Here is a 21,655-nt window from a genome sequence, read left to right on the forward strand (position 1 = left end):
CATTAAAATGAATAGGCTTTTTGCTGAGACCGAATGGCATGGAACAGCAAGACTCACAGCATCCATTTGTGTGCAATTATTTCAGCAAGAAACAAAAACACCACTGACCCAATTGTTATAGTATTATTGTGTTGAAACACCAGTTTTACATTTAGAGCCAAGATGAGCAGATGGAAGCAATTTTAGTAACAATTTTATATCTTTGACGTATGCTTTACACCCTCCTTCACAGCTGATACAGATCAGTTTCTTCCTCCTCTCTCCATACCCATCCATTTTGGTAGCATATTTTTAATCTTCCAAAGGGTAAGTGCCCTAATAGGGACATGGAATCCAAAGTGCATTAGAACGGCTTCACCCATTCCAGAATAATTGGGCCATAGCCTAATTCTAAAGCTTGGAAAGGTATTTATTAAAAGTAATTAGCTGCAAGGAGCCAGCATGTTATAGTCATAGAATCATAGAGTTGGAAGAGACCACAAGGGCCATCCAGTCCAACCCCCTGCCATGCAGGAAATCCAAATCAAAGCATCCCCAACAGATGGCCATTTAGCCTCTGCTTAGTGTCTTGAACTAAGATTCTGGAAAGCAGGATTTGAATCCCTGCTCAGCCATGGAAACCCACGGTATGACCTTGGACAGGTTACACTCTCTCAGCCCCAGGGAAAGGCAATGGAAAAACTTCCTCTGAACATATCATGCCACAAAAAATCATTGCAGGTTTTCCTTTGGGTCACCACAAGTGGGAAATGACTTGAAGATACAGAACTACAACAGCTAGTTGCAGTTATAGTTTTCAAGCTGCTTCCTTCAGTCATCAACAAGATTAAAAAACAACAACCCTATAGCACCTTTGAGACTGGAAAAAAAAAAAGATTTCTATCATATGCCTTTGTGTACTTCAATCCACATCATCAAATGCATATAATGGAGTCAATGAAAACTTAAGCTAGGTTCGGTTCTGACTTATGGTGTTTTCTGGGGTCAAATGTGTGTTACTCACCCCATGTCATCCAGTGGGTTTCCATGGCCATGCAGGGAATCACGACCTGATCTCCAGAGTCATAATCCAACACTCAAATCACTACACCACACGTACCCCTCCACTATTTAGTAAGGCCACACACCCTGTAAACCTGAAATGTACAGTTACACTGCAGAAGGAGATATTATCTATAATTGAGTAACAATATTAATGTAACTCAGTTATAACTTTGTTCTTGCAAGACTGAATTAATTACAAGTAACTAGTTACTTCCAAGCACTGTTTCACAGCTCATGATTTGTTCAGCTTCCTGAGATCCACTTGTATATATCAAACCCATGTGAATAAAGAACCTGAGCAACTGGCATTAGAGTAAACAATACTATGATTCTGGCTAAAGAAACTTCCTGTATTACAGGCTAATAGTGATACTACCTATGCGTGTTACTCAAGCTTTTTACATATGATTATCACAGTAATCATATAAAGTAAGGTGATTTTATTCATCATAACACATTAACACATCTTGTGCTGTGTCAAATCATAGGTCCATAAAGGTCAGTGCTGTTTACATTGCTTGGTGACAGCTTTGCAGGGCCTCCAACATTGCTTTCTCTCAGATTATATCAACTGGCAATATTCAGGACTCAAACTGGGATGTATAATCTATTACTGCTGTAGTTGGGACTGATGTGAGAACTTGAAAAAAAAAATACTGTTTAGGGGTATCACTCCTGAAATCGCCCAATCAGCATGGTAATAGTAATGCTGGCTGAGAAATTATGTGAGTTATATTCCTCAATAGTAACTTGTTCAAGCTCTGTTTGATACTCAAGAGAATAGTGATTTGCAACAAGGGAATTTAATGGATTCACTACAAAGTCAAAATGTGGATTGGGATGTTTAGAATTCATATTCTTACACTATACCAAGGTGTACCCTGTGCTAAAGAACTTTAGAGCTTTTAGTTTGAGGGTGCAAGCAATAGCACTCTCTAGCAGAGAATTCCAAGTCCTACACCAAACTACAAATCCCAGAATTCTGTGGGATGAAGCCAAAAGGGTTAAACTACTATCAGACTGTTATAATTGCATAGTGTAGATAACTATACAGTGAAAAGCATAATATAAGGATAGAATTATCTCGTCTAGCCTTCTCCAGCCTGGTGCCCTTGAGATATTTTGGACAATAACATCTATAATTCCCCATCATTGGCCTTGCTAGCTGAGGTTGATAGGAGGTGAAAATCTGAGACAGCTGAAGGCCACCAGGTTGTGAAAGCTATTCTAGGTACATTTTGTTCTCATTAATGCACAATTACATAATGTGCAACCTGCTGAAAACTCACTTTTCTTGGATTGCAGAAAACATGGAATATACTACCCAAATCTTCAAATAATAAGCCACAGTGGGCCCTTGGTATCGCTGGGGTTTGGTTCCTGGACCTCGTGTTGATACTAACATCTGCTCAAGTCCCATTAAATACCATGTTGTAGTAAAATGATGTCCTTTATATAAAATGGCAAAATCAAGGTTTGCTTTTTGGAATTTATATATTTTTGGAATGTTTTCAAGCCTTTGATAATTGAATCCGTGGATATGGAAGGCTGACTGTAGTACCATTGAGTGTTATGTTGAAGTGTCTCCTGTTGTTTCAAAGGCTGTGATTTTATGGTTCCTTCTTAATTTACTGAACCAGAAGAATAACTAGTGCCAGTCTGTCAGCTGGAGATAGCTTCTTAAGGAGCTTTAATTATTTGACAAAAAATCTGAGCCACATGCTGGTACCCTGTGCTCAGATCTCATTTTCAGTGGTGGAAGAACCTTCTCTCAGCAATAACAGTCCCTTGTTTTTCATGATACAGCCAAGTGGAAGCATGTTCTCGCAGACATTCACAAAGGGGCTTTCAAAGACTAAATGTGATTCTGATGGTTTGTTGTTTTCCATCCTGACTTACAATGTACTACTAAATGGGATTATGACCATTGACTCCCCCTGCCCAAGTGGTAAGCAGAGTTCTACCATCTGGCTGCGTACCTGTATCCGGCACATTATGGTGAATTCTTAATCAGGGAGAGCAAATAAAATGGTGTATAGAAACACATAGATTTTTAAGACTGCTAAATAAAACAACACAGTAACAGTTCCTATTGCAAAACATTGACATTTTATATGCATAATTGCTTATTTAACATGCACACATGAAAACAAGCAAGAGGTGCATTATCATTAGGGAGACCAGCTTATATATTTTGAAATAGTTCTATCCAGTGATAAAACTGTTGAGGCTAGAGTTGTGGGGTGTCATTAAAGAGAAAATGTCAGAGGAGGAAGTGTTTATAATGAAAACAGAAACAGTAGGAAACAGTAGGAGTACAGGGCACTCGGGCCTTATGTTCATGCTGAATGCAAAAGATGCTGGAAACGTCTAATGCAAAAGAGAGACAAAATCCATACAAATGGGTTTTATTCAAACAACATGATGGGAGAGCAGGTTAAATCTAATTTTAAAATATGTTTCCCAGACTATGCTTCCTTTTCACATTGGGTTGTATTTTAACTGTCCTTGCTCAAAATACAAGCCACCTCCATTAACCAAGTCTTTGACAAAGAAGCTCATTTTTACAAAATCTTTTTATGCCCACCTGCCCCCCCCCCCCCCCCCCCCCCCGCGCCTTACTTTCTACTTAACTGGAAGTGTTTTAGCAGTATCAGTAATGGAAGCATAGTGGAGAAGGACTGGAGAAAGAGATATTTTCAGTTACAAGTTGCAGGAACATGTTTGCAGAAAGCAATGTGATAAACAAAACCTAAGCTGGGAAAGAATGGGATTCTACTCCAGCTGAGAATGCATGATAGCCATTAGAGCTGAAGGGTGGGGTAAAAATACCATAAATAAGTAAATAAAAATGAATAGCAAAACAGAGAGAAAGGGGAGAGCTGATAAGTCTGCCAGTTATCTCCCAGTATATTAACAAAACAAAAAAATAGATTGTTAAGTTTGGTCCTCAAAATGGAAATCTTAAGAAAAGTGGAGATTGGTGAAAGAAAAAGTCATTTCTAGATACACTTTGGAAAAAGTCCTTAAGGTGATCTCTAAAAGGTTCAAAATGTTTTTATTTACTCATGCAAGGTTTCCTTGACCTGGTTGTTTCATTTCCCATGTACATAATATTAGTTTTTGTTTTGTTTTGTTTTGGGAGGGGGGAGCTACTGACACTTGTTGAAGTGATCTTCATTTTTTTGTGGTGTAGGAATCACTTGTTGTGTGACTTTGGCTTGATACAGACAGGCCAAAATAAAGCTGCTTCGAGTCACTTTGCAAGTATGCTGTTTAAATGATACATGCATCCGAAGAGTCCAGAAGCCGCTCCAAAGCCACGCTCCAGTCCTAAGGACTTGAATGCAGCTTTGGTGCAGCTTCCAGACTCTTAGGACGCATGCATCATTGAAACACCATACGTCCAAAGTGACCTGAAGCAGCTTTATTTTGGCATGTCTGTATAGGGCCTTCAAGTCATATCTGGATTATGGTGACCCTAAAGTGAACCTATCACAGGGTTTTCTTAGCAATATTTGTCCAAAGGGGAGTTTGCCCTTCCCTTCTTCTGAGGCTGTGAGAGTGTGATTAGATGGATTTCCATGTGGGTTTCCATGGCAGAGCAGGGATTCGAGTTCAACACTCCAACTATGACACCATGTTGGCTCTCTTCTTTAACGTCTTATTGTAAAATAATTACTAAAGTTTTGCATCTGCAGATACTTGGCTTGTGAGGTAATTCATTGTCTTGTTAGTAGCGTAATTCGTATTTAGCAATAGTTTTAACAAGAATTAAAAATAGGAGAAGACAAAATGATTTTGAAATCATTTGTGAAATGTAATTTTAACCACCTAATCCTTTGCAATTAGGCATGTATTTAAATGTGCCTTGACACTGCAGCGGATTAGCTATAGAGATTCTACACAGTACAATGCTACTCATTTTGTATTTTATCACAGCCTCATGTATCTTTCAAAGCTGAGTTTTAAAATCCCCAATACTTTTCTCGATGTGTTTTGTTTGCAATTTATGTTAGTACAATATGGTTATATGGTAATTTGCATTTAGATGGTTTTCTCTGTACAGTTAGTGTGTCATTACAGATATTTCTTAGCCCTGCTTTTCAGTGAAGTTTTTCTTTTAATGCAACATGTGATGGAGAAACATTTTAAAGACAATTTTCTTGTGTAAAAATAAGATTATAAATAATTAAAGAAGTCACACTTTTGTAGATAAATTGGAAACGAAATGCTACTTTACAAAAAGAAAACATTCTGTTTTATACTGAGTCAGACTGTTAACCTCGCTAGCTAATAGTCATTGGTCTCTATTGACAGGCCAATGATCATGCCGTGTCTCTGATAAAGATCTTTTTTCTTCAGTGTTCTGTCTGCATGTTGAGCACTTTGCTGCTGAGTTGTTAATGCTTCCTACTTGAACAGCATGTAAACACATGATGAGAAAAAATAGAGTGGCCATATTCCCCTTGTCTTTCAAATAAGTACTAGTATCTAACAACAATATTGTCTTAGGTCCATTATACAGATTTTGCACTATATGTATGCTCTCAACCTCAGGGGAAAGCAGAGGCAAACCTGCACTGAACAAAACTTGCTATGAAAACCCCATTCTAGGTTTGTCTTAGGGTAATGGCTTAAAGGCAAACAACAACAGCAGCAAATATACATTTAACTGAAAATTATAATATTTTGTCCTTGGTTGTTTATTAAAAAATGGAATGAAATTTAATATTGGTCTAACTTCAATAACAAATAAATAGGATTGCTAGTTCCGATCATCTCAGGTCCTGAAGTTCCTAGCCCAAAGCCTAAGGATGGCCCCTGCTGATATCATAAGTGTTGTGCATCAGATACAGTACCACAGTTCCTCATAGCTCATTAATTAAACAAATACACACATACACCGAGACATATTTTCCTGTTTGGAGATTAAGACAGAAATCTTAGCTAAAGGGGCTAATCAAGATGAAATGAGAGAGTTATTCCTTCTCACTTAGGGTTGGAACACTGTCTGGGCAGCTTGGGAGTGTGGCATTTATACGCAGCACACTCCCAAGCTGCCCTGAAGCCACCCGGAAGTCAGGCAGCTGCTGAGACATGAATGGCTTCAAGATGCTGCAGCAGTGTGGTGTTTACACACCACATGCTCCCGGAGTATCTTGAAGCCAGCTTTGGGCTGCAGCAGGGCAAAATTTACCCTCCTATAACCAATGAGCATTTTTCTATATTTTACAATGGCACAACAGTAAGCCTAATGGCAATTTATTAGTAACCAATATTTAAGTAGTTTTGTGTCCTGCAGAAACAATATTCTGTGAGTCTAAGATTTACATTCTTTAAAATGAAACATAGTTCTTTTAAAGATTCAGCATATCCAAATGAGTTTATGGATAAGCAATGACCTGTTGGGATGCCAGATTAAAGTAACAAAGTGAAATTGAAGGCTTTCATGGCTGGCATCTATAGTTTTTGTCGGTTTTTTGGGCTATGCAGCTGTGTTCTGGAAGAGTTTATTCCTGATGTTTCGTCGGGAAGCAAGAAAATGGTGCAGGGCATGGGGGAGCCCAGGACGGCAGCATGCTGGGTCCTGGGCTCCCCCATGTCCTGCACCATTTTCTTGCTTCCCGCTGTCTCTGAGAGACAGCAGGAGGCCCAAAACTGGCAGGGAGGAGGAGGAACAGGTATGTGTGTGCCTGTTTCTCCTTCCCCAAGGGCCTGTGCCTGGAGAAACGGCCCGGAGTGCCACTTCCGGCATGTGTGGCATAGGTTCACCATCACGGGTCTTGGTGAAAGAACGAAAAGACTTTATTGCAGCCAAAGTAAAATAGTGACAAGCCAGCATTTAAGTTCGTACTAACCTTCCTTGGCATCTTGCCACTATATATAGACTGGAGCTACCTAGCCCTGCCAGTTGGCAATGTAACATTTTGACTTCTGCCTGGTAACTGCAATGTAACCATTTGATTTCTGCCTGGTAACTGTACTATAACCTTTTGTTTTACACCTGGTAACTCTAATGTAACTTTTGGATTACTGCCTGGTAACTGCTATGCAGCCTCTTGATTTCTGCTTGGCAACTGCAGTCAGACTCCTCCCAACTGTTCTTTGAAAACAGTGCCAAAATTCAACCTCTCCCCCCCCCCCCCAATATATATAACACAATCTATATACAGTCGCCCCTCCTGGTTCGTGGACTTCCCATTTGCCATCTTGAATTGTTGCAATGGGAAGCCAGGAGAGACAAAATGGCGCATACACCTGCACCACACATGCAGAACCGCATAGCCATTATATCCAATGGGGCTTGGATATTTGCATTTTTTCTGATTCACGGTGTGTGTGTGTGTTTGTGTCCAGGACAGATCACCTGCGAATCAGGAGGGACGACTGTATACATACATACATACATACATACATACACACAACACAACCAATACAGGCTTTATAGGGTTTTTCAAGCTATGTGGCCATGTTCTAACAGAGTTTATTTCTGACAGCCACAGATGCTGGCAAAACATCAGGAATAAACTCTTCTAGAACATGGCCACATAACCTGAAAAACCCATAAAAAACTATGGACGCCGGCCGTGAAAGCCTTCGACTTCACACACACACACACACACACACACACACACACACACATATATATATATATATATATATACATTTCCCAACTTCATCCATAAGGAGAGAACCAAAACCCTTTTGGTGTTCTGGCAGCCATCTATACTGGAGACAAGACTGCCACGTATTTGTCTTTAATAGAAGCATCAGTGATAGTGTTGTCTATGGAATTCCATTCCATCTCCGCTTTGTCAAATCCAAACTTGTAGTCTACAAGTAAGCTTTATTTATTCAATGGCATCTCCCCCCCCCCCCGCAAAAAAAAGTGTGTGTGTGTGTGTGTGTATATATATACACATACATACACACACATTTGCAGTTTCTTTTTTAGAGAGTGTTTTGAGTTATGGCAGATTGGCTGTAGTACAATTTTTAACTTTTCCTGCTGAATATGTATATAAAAGTTTTTCTTATTCTGTTTATTATTCTCTTCCTTTGTAGTTCATAAACTCTCTGAGACAAACGAATGTGCTATGTTTGCTGTTAGGCAAAGTAAGCAGTAGTTTTGTGTGGGTTTTTGGGGCTATGTGGCCATGTTCTAGAAGAGTTTATTCCTGAGGTTTCGCCCGCATCCTTGGCTGGCATCTTCAAAAGTCGGGAGGGCTAAGTGGACGAACTGACTGATGAGTAAGTCAATTTCTATGAGTCTTCCAGCTGCCTGTCTTGTATACCTTCATGTTTTTTTTGGTAGGGTGACTGCATGGTGAACTTATCATGGGATTTTCATGGCAAGATTTGTTACAAGGGGGTTTAGCAGTGCCTTCCTCTGAGAATGAGAAAGAGTGATTTGCCTCAAGCCATCCAATGGTTTTTCCATAGACGAGTGGGGATTTGAACTTGTTCTCCCAGAGTCATAGGTCCAAAACACACTGCAGAAATAATCCATTTTGAGACTGCTTTAACTGCCTTGGTTCAGTGCTAGGGAATTCTGGGAGCTGTAGGTTTGCGAGACATTTAGCCAGAGAGCTCTAGTTCTACAACAAACTACAATTCCCAGGATGCCCTAACACTGAGCCAGGGCAGTTAAAGCGGTCTTGGACCATAGTCCAACAAACCACTACCCCATTCTGGCTCGCTTGAATCTCTGATAGAATTCAAAGATAAGCCATGTCGGTTTGTAGAGAGATCTTGTAGCACCTTTGATGCATCTGAGGAAGTAGACTTACGCCTACAAAAGTTCATGCTGCCAACTTCTTTCTTCAGTTAGTTATCACAGGTGCTACAGGATCTCTCTACATATTGAATCTCTGAGAGTGGAACTGTATTTTTGTAATACAATGTTTAATTGTGAGAACTAGTGTGGGGTAGTAGTGTTGGTTTGAGTACTGGACTGTAGTGGCTGCCACACTGCAGAATTAATGCAGTTTGACACCGCTTCAACTTGCCATGGCTCCATCCGATGGATTCCTGGGGGACTTGTTGTGGCACCAGAGCTCTCTGACAGAGACTAGGTTTCTCACAAAACTACAGATCCCAGAATTCCACAGTATTGAGTTGTGACAGCTAAACCGGTGTCAAGCTGTATTAACTCTGCAGTGTAGATACAGCCTCTTATTATTAATTTTATCATTATTTTATAAATAAAATAAATAATTGTTATTATTATTATTACTATTATTATTATTATCATTATTTATTTCATGGATTCCAATAGATTTTTTTTCACTTCGCGCCCTTGTCAAAAAAACCTGTCGGAGCACGGCGCATGCGCCCTTTGACGTCACCGAGCCGATATAAACTCTTCTCGGGTAACCTCGACTGAGCCGCGCGCGCATGCGCTAGCACTCAGTCACTCGTGGCCATTGTTATTGTTGTCGTTAACGGCCGTCAGCTCGAGACCTCCAACAACTCGGGCGCTCTCGCTCATTGGCTGTTTCGCTTCCCAACTGCCGTGACGTCAGCAGTCCTAAATAATAGTTTCAGGGAGAGAGTGGAAAAAAAGGAGCGACGGCAAGGCTGGTTGCTGCTCGCGCTCATGATCAGTGGCTGCTTCGCATTCCAAGTGCCGTGACGTCAGCAGCCCTAAAGAGTTGGAAAGAGCAAGGGTGGCAAGGGTGGTTGCTCACGCTCATTGGCTGCTTCGCTTTCCAGCTGCCGTGACGTCGGCAGCGCTAGAGAAGTGGGAAAAGGAGCAGCGTCAAGGGCGGTTGCTGGTGCTCACGTTCATTGGCTGCTTCGCTGTCCAATCGCCGTGACGTCACCGGGGTTGGCGCTTGCGCAATCCAAAGAGTTCAGGCGAGGGGGCGAGTGCGCCTGCGCGCACGGTCGCGAGCCGTTCTGTCAGTGCCGTTTGGGCCGTTGCTGTGGCAGCCGCCGCCGCGGGGCCTGCGAGGGCCCAGCGGCGAGGCCTTTCCGCCCGCCAAGACGGAGCCCCCCGGGAACACCAGCGGCAGCTCGGCCGCCGCTTCCTCCTCCTCCTCGTCGTCGCCGTCCCTTTCCCCGCCGCAGCAGCAGCAGCAGGCCCTGACGCTGCTGGTGATGCAGCCCTGCGGCGGCGGGGACGGGGAGGCGGCGGCGGTGGGGGCCCTCTTCCAGCAGCAGCAGCAGCCGCCGGCGCCTCCGGTGCTCCGTCCCATCCAGGCCGCCCCCGAGGCCCCGCCGCCCCCTTCCTCCTCCGCCCAGGGCGGCCTCATGCTCTTCTACGAACTGGGCCCGGCGGCCGAGGCGGAGGCGGAGGCCGGGGAGAGCGCGGGAAGCCCGGGCGGAGCGGACCCGGACGAGGAGGAGGAGAGCGGAGCCCAGTCCGGGGGCGGCGGCGGCGGGGGCTGCAGCAAGAGCTGCACGTACGAGGGCTGCAGCGAGACCACGACGCAAGTGGCCAAGCAGCGGAAGCCCTGGATGTGTAAGAGGCACCGCAACAAGATGTACAAGGACAAGTACAAGCGCAAGAAGAGCGACCAGGCCCTGGGCAGCGGCGCCGGAGGGGGAGCCGGAGGAGGGGCGGCTGGTGGCGGAGGTGGAGGAGGCGGTGGCTGCCCTGCCCCTGCTTCCGCTTCCCCTGGAGCCTCGGCACAGGCCGGAGCAGCCCCGGGAAGCAGCGCCCGCGCCGAGGTGAGGAGGAATCGAGAGTTGGAAGGAGGGACCGCAGTTCAAGTCCTCCGAGGAAGGAGGGTCTTCCGCTGTCAGGAGGTTCCTCCTGATGTTTAGGACCAGAGCAGAAGAAAGCAGGTCCTGGTCAGGCCTTTCTCCAAGGCAGTGGGTCCTAAACCTCGCTCATCCAGATGTTTTGGACTTCCAGCATTCCTGACAGCAGCCAAGATGGCTGGGGCTTCAGGGAGCTGCAGTCCAAAAAAACCTGGAGGACCAAAGTTTGGGAACCACTGCTCTAAGGTCCTGGCCTCAGAAGTTGAGCATCGCTGTAGATCGACTCTTGAGGTCTAATATGCACTGCAGGAATAATACAGTTTGACAACGCTTTGAATTACTGTACCAGATTTGAAAACACCACAAGGGCCATCCAGTCCAAGCCCATTCTGCCATGCAGGAACTCCCAAAGCATCTCTGACAGATGGCCATCCAGCCTCTGTTTAAAAACCTCTAAGGAAAGAGACTCCACTACACTCCGAGGAAGGAGTGTGTTCCACTGTCGAATAGCCCTTACTGTAAGGAAGTTCCTCTTAATGTTGAGGTGGAATCTCTTTTCCTGTAGCTTGCATCCATTGCTCCGGTTCCTGTTCTCTGGAGCAGCAGAAAACAAGCTTGCTCCCTCCTCAATATGACATTCCTTTAAATATTTGAACAGGGCTATCGTATCTCCTGTTAACCTCTGGGCTAAACATCCCCAGCTCCCTAAACACTATGAGGAACGACTGTCCCTACTGTCAGGTAGTTCCTCCTAATGTCATCCAGTGGGTTTCATGGCTGAGCAGGGATTCAAACCCTGGTTCAGTATGACATCCCTTCAAATATTTAAACAGGGCTATCATATCACCTCTTCATGGTCTCTTCTCCGGTAGAGCAAGGTCCTGTGAGGCATTTTGGCAGGATGGAGAGGTTGAGGTTGAGGAGAGACTGGGCAGATTTGTTGTTGTTGTTGTTGTGTGCCTTCAAGCTGTTTCCTTTTCTAAAAACAGCCACAACACAAACAACAAATAGTTGGGGGATGCTTAAATCTAGCTTGCTCCATGCTGTACAAGTGATGTTTTTGTAATGAGCTTTTAGCACAAACTATTTTGCCACAAAGGAATAGAATTGTTGTCTTTGGTGTTGTGTGCCTTCAAGTCATTTCTAGACCCTAAAGCTAACCTGTCCTGGGTTTTTCTTGGCAGGATTTGTTCAAAGAAGGTTTGCCACTGCCTTCCCTGAGGCTGAGAGAGTGTGACTTGGCCAAGATCATCCAGTGGGTTTCATGGCTGAGCAGGGATTCAAACCAACACTCAAACCACTACACCACGCTGGCTATAGGAATGCCACATATTGCCAGGGTAGGAGGACTTTCCCCTTTTATTTAGATTAGGTGAGATGCCACCAAATCCTGTATTTGGGGGTGTGGGTCCTCTCCAAAAGACAGAAATGTGTGCATTGTGCAATTGATGAATATGAACATCATATTAATTTAAGGCAGAACCAGAGTGGTGTAGTGGTTTCAGCATTGAACCAGGACTTTAGAGACACATGCTTTCAAGTTTATGAAAGCTCATGCTACCAGCTACTCAAAGGTGCTACAGAATTCCTTTGCATAAAGCTTAAAAGAATTTTTAAAAGCTCTTACATTAAAACTCCATTAATTTGAAAAGGGTAGCATTAAGGTGAGAATCAGCATGGCATAGTGGTTTGAACGTTGAACTAGAACTCTGTAGGCTTTGGTTCGAATCATGGCTTGGCCATGGAAACCCACTGGGAAACCTTGGGCATGTCATGCTCTCTCAGCCTCAGATGGTGGCAATAACAAACACCTTCTGAAGAAACTTGCCAGGAGAACATTTGCCTTAGGGTTGCCATAAGTCAGAAACTATTTGAAGACAACAACAAAAGGCAGTGGCAAAAAGACAGACAAATGGGTCCTTGAACAGATCAGGCCTGAGCTGTCTTTGGAAGCCAAGATGATCAAATTGAGGCTGTTTTACTTTGGCCACATCATAAGAAGGCATCAGTCATTAGAAAAGAGAATGTTAGGAAAACAGTAGAAATACAAGAAGACCACACGCCGGATGGCTTGACTCAAAAGGGTCACTGGTGTATATTTACAAAGGATATATATAAACAGAGCAGTGGACGACGTGGGTCTTGGAAATGCCTCATCCACAGGGTTGCCATAAGTTGGGGCCGATTTGAGGGCAGTTAACAACAGCTCAAACTTTTTACCCTTAGTTCCCCTTTAAAGAGTGCCTCTACCTCTTCATACAAATATTTTGTTTGTTTAGTATGCATAGATGGCCCTTGTGTTTCCTGCCAGCTCTACCATTTTTTGATATTTTGCTGCTTTGAAGCAGCACTCTGTGTTAGTTTCCAGCACCTGTACCCCAAAGATAAACCTGTCATGATGGAGGCATTTGTTGTTATGAACAACAGCAAGGTATGCAGCAGAGGCATACAGCTACAAAACACTTAGAGACAGATACAGAGGAACCACACTGTATCTGGTGTGATCTTACAAATGGCCAAGTGCCCCTTTGTGTTGTTGTTTTCTTTTCTATGATTATACAAACTGAGTAGTTCACAGATTTCCTGATGTGGGACTTTGGTGACCACAGCTTTTTGCCTGACCTGTTTCCATCACAAAAACATGGGCTTCAATCAGCAGATAAATCAGTGTGGAAATTAACTAGTATAAATTTATAGTATAGGCATGTTATTGTTGTTGTTATTAATATTATTATTATTATTATGCTTTATTTATATAGCGCTGTAGATTTGCACAGCTGTACATACAAACAATAAAATAGATAAGAGTAAACCTGCCCATGGCATACAATCTAAGAAATAATAGCATAAGACATATAAATAATACATAACAATACAGGAAAGGGTTCAATAAAACAGGCAACAAATTAAAAACATCAAATAGATAATAGTCACACAATGTTGGTTACTTTTGCAAGGTGACATTATGAACTCTGCTCTACAATAACTATCCTGATTCCATTCTGCCCTTTAATATTGGGTTAATGAAGGTAACTTTTTTAAATTACTGAAACTTAATGTTTAATCTTATATTAAATGGGTTAAGGTTTTATTGATTCAGCATACTTTAAGTCCTAAACTACTTTGTGTCCCATTTGTATGAGAAAAGTGGGATATAAATTTTAATTTAAAAAATATTTAGACTTTTCAGGATATTCTGGTGATAGAAAGGCCTGTAATAATGAATCATAAGACCTCAATTTTGTTTATAATTTACAAAAATTGTGGTGAGCCCCCCCACAATAATAATAATAATAATAATAATAGGATTTATTTATATGCCACCCAATCACTGGAAATTAATTTACGTTCTAATGTAATGAGTTAAATATATTTTTCCCCATCTTTTTTCCTCTGTGTGCATTTAGGATTTCACTGAAAGTTCAGTTTCTGCATCAAAGCAAAGAACAGGAAATGTTGGAGATCGGCCAGCAAAACCTACGCTTTTGGAACAAGTGTTAAACCAGAAAAGACTTGTAAGTGCTTCTGATCTTTAAAAGAAAAAGCCTCAGTTTGGGTTTTCTGTATGATGATATGAGAACTTTCTATGGCAGAAGTACAGGTTTTCATTTGTATGCATCAGGAATTCGTGTGGACTTAGCTGTTGTTTCAGGTAAACTGTAGTGTAATGTCTAGTTTCCTTCCTTTTTTTAGTTTGCTATATTTAGTGTAAGAAAACACACCTCTAAAATTATTCCATATGTATAGCTTTTAAAGTTATACCGTATGTATTTTCTGAAACAGTGTGTTAGAAGATAAATGCTCTTAGTCACAAAACAACTGATGGTACACTGTGTGTGTAAATTCTGATAAGAGGATGAATTGTGTTCAGTCAGTAAATAAATGTGTCTAGTAGATGCTCTATTTAAATTGGACGTTTTGTATTTCAAATGCAAAAAAGTGTGGCAGATGTAGCCTTTGAGGATGTGTGGTGAAATTTTTAAAAAAATCTATCCTGGATATTTCAAGGGAAAAGTCAATGTTTGAAGATGGAAAATGAGGATATAGATTAAAAAGAAAGCAGAAATGATTATCTTAAATACATTATATATCATATTGTACTGTTTGAATTATTTAAGTACTTGGATATTTCTTCTTCACAAAATCAGTGTTCTATTTTGTTAGAGAGGGAGATTTATAATAGCTATATAATCTTGTTTCCCAGCATGTATAATAACTCAATGACAAGATTTCAGGACAGTATACAATACTCAATTTAAAATAATTTGAAACAATTTAAATTGTTACGACAGTGAATATGTTGAGCAACTTAAAAGTATATGAAACAATTTTACAATTTTAGATTCCATAATCCTCCAAGGATGGACCATCTTAATTGCTCCCATTTCTGCAAGGGGAGGAAGTCTACTATTGCCAAACCAATCTTCATAAGGAAATTAGCTGACAACAGTGGGTCTGCAAAAGTAGATTATCCTCTGTCCACCATACAGCAAAAACTAGGTGCATAGTATGTCTTGTTACATATTTCAGGCCAGTGATGTACTGAGACAAATCTTCAAAACTAATGCAAGGACCTATAAATACGTTTCTGTTTGGCACATCCAGCATACCGTATTTTCAAGCCCCACACAAGGAACTTACGTTCAGCTTCTCTGAAGAAACAAAAAAAAAGACCCTCATCTTTGTGTCCTGGTTGGGTGTGATATATGCTCAGCATATAGCATGGGGGTTAAAGCTATATGTAATGCCTATTAAAAGCCCTCCTATGCTCTGTACAATATGAAGTGACACAGTTGGAGCTAGTGTTTAACTTCGGGTGTCTTGTCTCTTTCTAGTCACTACTGAGAAGTCCTGAAGTTGTTCACTTTCTGCAGAAACGACAGCAACTGTTAAGTCAACAGGCCCTGGAACAAAGGCAGCAACAGTTTTCAGGAGCTTCAGTATGATGGCAGCAAAACCCCCAGCTTATCCTCTGGTCAGCATCTTAAATGAAGAAAAGACTTGGACAACCAACCATCAAACTGCTCTTGCCATTGTAGACTGTGGTTTTGCTTTCTGCTTCTTGACAAGTCAGAAAACTTAGTGGAACCTATTTGTTTGTTTCAGAATGGTGTTTGATTTGTATTTATTTGAAATTATTTTAATAGCTTTATTCATTCGCCTTGTTCCATTGATATCTTGCATTACCTTTTGGAAGCTGTGTTGAGCTTTTTGGGGAGAGATTTTTAGTAAATCAAACTGATATCAGTTTAACTGTTCAATTGTTTTGTTGCGTGAATAGATTTCATATCATGCATAACATTATTCTTTGATGATTGTCATCAAGCAATACTTACTTTCTGTGGAAGTTTTAAGTGGTAAACATTTTTATTGAGGAGCAGTTACTGTTCTTCCGACCCAGCACTGATGCTTGATTTGTCTCTTGGGCCAGTCTAGTTGATTGGTTTCTGTATCGCATTATAAATTAATGTGTCCTAGACTGGTATTAATTTTATATTTGTTTTTAAACATGGTTAAAAACATTTTTTTAGTGTATTTTGGTATATTGCTGGCATGATTCTTCCATTTGAGCTTATTTATATTAATTTTATATTTTAAATGACTTATTTGTAATGATGAACCTAAGTTATAAGGATATATTGGTACATCGTTTTTGTATCTTTGTAGTTTTCATATTTCTGAAAATATCTAGGACTTTTTAAAAAACACTTTTTAAAAAAATGTCATTTAAGTTAACTTTTTTACATCAAACTTTTAAAATATTTATCAATTGTAGATAATGGATTGGGTCCAGACTTGGAGATACTTAAAGTACATCCACTGAAATAGTGGAACTTAAGTTAGTAGTACTAAATTAAGTCATATTCATTACAGTGAATCTACTCTAAATATGACGGACTGGATCCAGTCATATAAAAGATGTCTTGCCTGTGGATAAACAGAAATTAGCCGTCTTGTACTTCTGGCTTACCTTTAGAAGGAAATCTGAGCTGTGATAAGGGATTCAGATTTCAAATATACATGGTGCTTGTGTGTACTTGTTCTTCCATTTCTGAATTAAATATTTACAATGTGGGTAACATTTTTCAATTTTGCATGAAGAAAATAGTTAAATACATTTGTTTTAAACTTCTTCCCTGCTTGTTATACTCATTATGGTGTGTCCTACTGTGAAGTAAAGAATGACACTTTCCAGAATTTTGTTAAGTTGTATCTCCTTGCTGCTAAATCAATGGCTCTAGTTCTGTTAACTGTCCCAGAGTGCATGTTTTCACTGATCAAAAGTGGCAGTTTGTACTTGAAAGTCATGTCATATTCAAGACTAACAGCTCCCTTACAAATAATAAATTTGACAGTGAGAATTACTGGCCATGCATCCTTTGCAGTTTCCTACAGTTTATGACAGCTGTTGGACTTGAAATGGAAGATACTTTGAAGCTAACTAAGGATAAAAGCATTGAGGTAAGTAGTTTTCTAGCAGTAGATGTGCAGGTGAAAATTAGAAGGTTTCTTCATTTGGAAAGTATCATGAGACTGTTGTCAGAATTCATGGTAGTAAAGAAAGCAGACTTAGTGAAGCTTGATGCAGAACTGGGTTAAAACAAAAGTCTGTTAAAAGCATGAATACAATGGGCCCTCCTTATCTGTGGACTTGCCATCTGCAGATTTAAGCATCCGTGAATGGCAAGCCTGTGGGGAGAGTGAGGAGGAGGAGAAAGGGGCAGTGTGGTGGGTGGCAGGAAGAAGAAGAGGAAGGGGTGGTGTGAGGAAGGCAGGTCAGGAAGAGAAAGGCAAGGCACGGCAGGAGGAAGCGGCAGTGGGAAAGAGGAAGGGGATGAGAAAGAGGCGGTGGGGGAATGAGGAGAAGGAGGCAGCTCTTCCAAAGTGCCATTGTTTTCAATGGTGGTGTGGCCGTGCCACCATCACAGTCTGGGACTTGAGCATCCATGGATTTTGGCATCCGCAGGGGGATCTGGAACGAATCCCCTGCAGATACTGAGGGCCCACTGTAATTACATACTTGGCACCATAGATGTATGGTTGTTCGTTTTTTGTATAGCTGGAAAAGATGCCCCCCCCCCCAAAAAAAAGCAAAGGGACTAGAGTAAGAGTGGTAATCATGTGGCCCTTTAATATTTTTGGACTTCAGCTCCCAGAGTTCCTGAAGACTGTCTTTGCTCCTAGCAATATCTGGTGGGCCATGTGATTTCCCCCTGTGGAAAATGCTCACAATGCTTAGGCCTGAGTATCTTAGAACAAAAGGCAAACAAGTGAAGATATGATAGAGATAAAATTGTACATGGTTTGGAGAAAGCAGAGAGTGAGATTTATTTCCACTGGAGGTGAATGGTCGGAGATTAGAAACAGATAAAGGAAGTATTTCACACAGTGCATAAATTGTGATGCTCATTGCTACACAATGTAGTGATGACTGCCTATTTGGTTGACTTAAAAAAGGGAATTGAATATGTGGAGTATGGGAGCCATTATTATTATTATTGTTATTATTGTTATTATTATTATTTATGCTTTATTTATATAGTGCTGTAGATTTGCACAGTGTTGTACATACAAACAATAAAATAGATAAGATATTAGTCAATATATAAAATCTCCAGTATTAGAAACAGCATACCTTTGTGTATCACTTGCTAAGAAACGTTAGGTGTAGGGTGCAGTTGTACTCATGGAGAGTGACCAAAATGGTGAATGAAGAGTGGTGTAGGGAGCTGGGTATGTTTAGCCTGAAGAAGAGAAGGTTAAGAGGTGACATAGCTGTTTTAAAACATTTGAAAGGCTCATGTCATATTGCAGAAGAAGCAAGCTTCATTTCTGCTGCTTTAGATGCTAGGGTATGGAGCAATGGATTCAAACTAGAGGAAAAGAGATTCCACTAAACATTAGTAAGAAAGAACTTGATGGTAGGAGCCGTTTGGAATATGCTGCCTTGGAGTGTGGAGGAGTCTCTCTTGGAGATTTATTGTTTGTTTATTTATTTATATCCTGCCTTTCTCTCAAATCATTCTTTTACCCTACATTAAAAACTGTATACAAACCTTGACGTCTGAATTGCACATTTAGAAGCCCAAGCCTCATCAGTCTGAGAAAGTGACAGCACAAAAATGTTTTTACCTGCCACCAAAAGGAGAGCAGGCATTGGGCCATTTTGGCCTCTCTAGGGAAGGAGTTCAAAGCCTGAGAGCAGCCACCAAGAAGACTCTCTTCCTTGTTCCCACAAAAGCCTGTGGGACAGAGAGAAAAGCCTCTCTGGACAATCTTAGTGCTCTAATGGGATCATGAAGGGGGATATAGGTGGGTTACAGACCGCCTATTTGGGGCGGGCTGTATCCGCCCCTTTCCCCGGTGTATCGGGGCCTCAGCAGCCAGAATGGTGTATCGGGGCCTCAGCGGCCAGAATGGCAGCCACTGAGGCCCCGATCTGCCGCTTTTCAGGCTGCAGGGAAGCGGCAAAACGCCGCTTCCCCGCAGCCTGAAAAGGGGTGTCCTTGGGGCTTCAAGCGGACATTATGGAACTGCCCAATTCTATTTCCCCAAAAGGAATACAGCCTCTGTATGCATTGAGTTGCTTTTGACAACAATTATACAAATCAGGCAACCTTATAACCAAGTCACATGAAACTGTGTTAAGTAAATTTCAATCAGTGTTTAATTCAACAAAATCCCTGGTTAACTCCAATTGTGTGCATCTGAAAAAAATGTTTAATTTTCATATATATATATTTAAAGACACTTGCAGTATAGATTTCCACTGCAATGTGTTAAGTCGATTATAAAGGCTTTATGAAACCAAACCTGAAATTTGATTTTTCTGACAAACAAAACAGGAATATTAAAACAAAAGGTGAACCCTTACAAAACCCTTTGGGCAGTATGTTAAATATCCTTCTTCTCTGTATGTGCATATGCCTGTCACAAATAACTAACCAATTATTTCCCCGCATGGAAACTGAAAATCCCAGCTGTAGAGCAACTATTTTATGTATAATCATGCAACTACTGGATGCATGCTGTGCAGCTTGGTTGTATTAAGAATCCTGTGATGAACAGTGACAGGCTATATGCAGATTGTCACTATAATTCTTGGTCTTTTCTGATTAAAAAGGTCCTTCTGTTTCCACACTTGCATTTGATTTTAGTAGTTTCAAGCTGCTTCTGCTCTAATCTCATCATAACCCCACTTATGTGGTATATTACTGCTTCTCCAATACAAAAAAAGTCTGTCTAGAAATCTGAGAAGTCTAGAAATGAAAACTGAAGGGAAACTGATCCTCTTGTTTATAGAGTAACTTTATTAGCAGTTAAGACAAGACATCATCACTGTTGAAGCACATGTATGAAGAATTCTAGACAAAGAAATTTGTTCATGGCAGCTTATCAAATTTATTCACTAGCAGCCTTTTAAATGCTAAACTATGGATAACACAAACATCTGTGTCCTTCAACCAATCTACTTTCTCAATGGGTATACTGCAGGTGTTTTTGTAAGTAAAATCTGGTGCAGATTTTAGAGTGTCTTCCAATACTTGGTTGAATATTTTTTATAATCTCCTGAAGTAAAGGTACTAATGTCTATATTTTTATTAAGCTGTCTATACTGTAATGTGCTATTGACACCTCCCACAAGAGCAAATTAGATATTTCTTGTCATAACAGCAGCAAGGAAGGTGTAGAAAGAAACAGATCACAGAGAAAATTATGCTTTTCAATGTTTTCCAACTGCTATTGCCCATTCAACTGGGCTATAACCAGAGCCTTACAAAGCCACATGTGCAGATGTAGATTTCGGGTTACTTATGGAGTGTTGGTATGTTTTAGCATTCTCCTAAAAAGTATTACTCCATTCTCAATGTTAAACAGATAAGGTAGCCTGAATTCAGACTACTCAATGCCAAGCATTGTAGAGCACAAGGTACCCACACCTTACAGAATACTACAATTCATTATTCATAGCCAAGATGAAGAGAATATCTCTGGGTATAAATTGGACCCTTTGTTTAAAAATCATTTACTTTATATGAATAAAGTGTCCTGATGCTGTAGGAATGAAGTTCTACTATAACAAAAATGCTTGGTTACAGACAGAATGATAAACAATTTGACAAGGCTGTGGTTTTAACAAACATCTGTGGAACTTTAGATGCATTTATTTACACTTTATTATTTGTGAGCTTTAAAATCTTGTTCAAGAAACAGTACAGCAAGATGGGTTAAGAAAGAGTCTGCACATAGAATTTATTCACAATTAACTTCCTATAGCAATGTAAGTATTAATGGAAACATCACCAAGTCCACAAAACAGATCAACTGCTAGGTTTTCATTTTTCTAAACAGCAATTCACACAATGATGTTTGAAAGAAAAACGGTTATTTTATTTGGGTGGGTGAAAAAGAGAAATCAAGCCTGAGAGCCAGCATGGTAGTGATTTGACTAAGGCTCTGGAGACCCGGGTTCATAATCCCCACTAAGCCATGGAAACCCACAGGGTAAACTTGTGCTAGTCACACTCTCTCAGCCTCAGAGGTAAACCTCTTTTTCAACAAATTTTGCCAAGAAACCTGTAATAGGTTCTTGCCTTTTAGTTGCCATAGGTGAGATACAACTTGAAGGCAAACAACAACACAGAATAGAAGTCACATCTGTTGTTGGTGCATGATTGGCTTGATCAACATTACTGTTGTGATATCAGCTCCTCCAGCATAGGGAAGAATGCCTGCCTATTTCAGAAAATGCTAAGCAACAATGTCTTTTTCCTTAACAGTGTTTAGAATATAGAGCTATAGAAGTTTATTTTTCTCTAGGAAGATGCAAATGAGACAATAAAGAGAGACTACATCACAGTATCATCTAGTACCATGTTTAAAAGAACTGGTTTTATTA

The 21,655-nt window shown here is 40.8% G+C and overlaps 1 protein-coding gene across 1 annotated transcript; it reads left to right on the top strand.

Annotated features, from left to right (window-relative positions):
* The first annotated feature begins 9,450 nt into the window (after positions 1–9,450).
* On the top strand, positions 9,451–16,953 carry LOC121926989 (regulatory factor X associated protein). The gene is made up of 3 exons (XM_042460435.1): positions 9,451–10,722; positions 14,163–14,270; positions 15,591–16,953. Exons 1-3 carry the CDS (start codon positions 10,150–10,152, stop codon positions 15,699–15,701), a joined length of 792 nt encoding a protein of 263 aa, XP_042316369.1. The 5' UTR covers positions 9,451–10,149; the 3' UTR covers positions 15,702–16,953.
* The last annotated feature ends 4,702 nt before the right edge of the window (positions 16,954–21,655 follow it).

The sequence above is a fragment of the Sceloporus undulatus genome, chromosome 3, assembly GCF_019175285.1.
Source record: "Sceloporus undulatus isolate JIND9_A2432 ecotype Alabama chromosome 3, SceUnd_v1.1, whole genome shotgun sequence".
Classification (NCBI taxonomy): Eukaryota; Metazoa; Chordata; class Lepidosauria; order Squamata; family Phrynosomatidae; genus Sceloporus; species Sceloporus undulatus.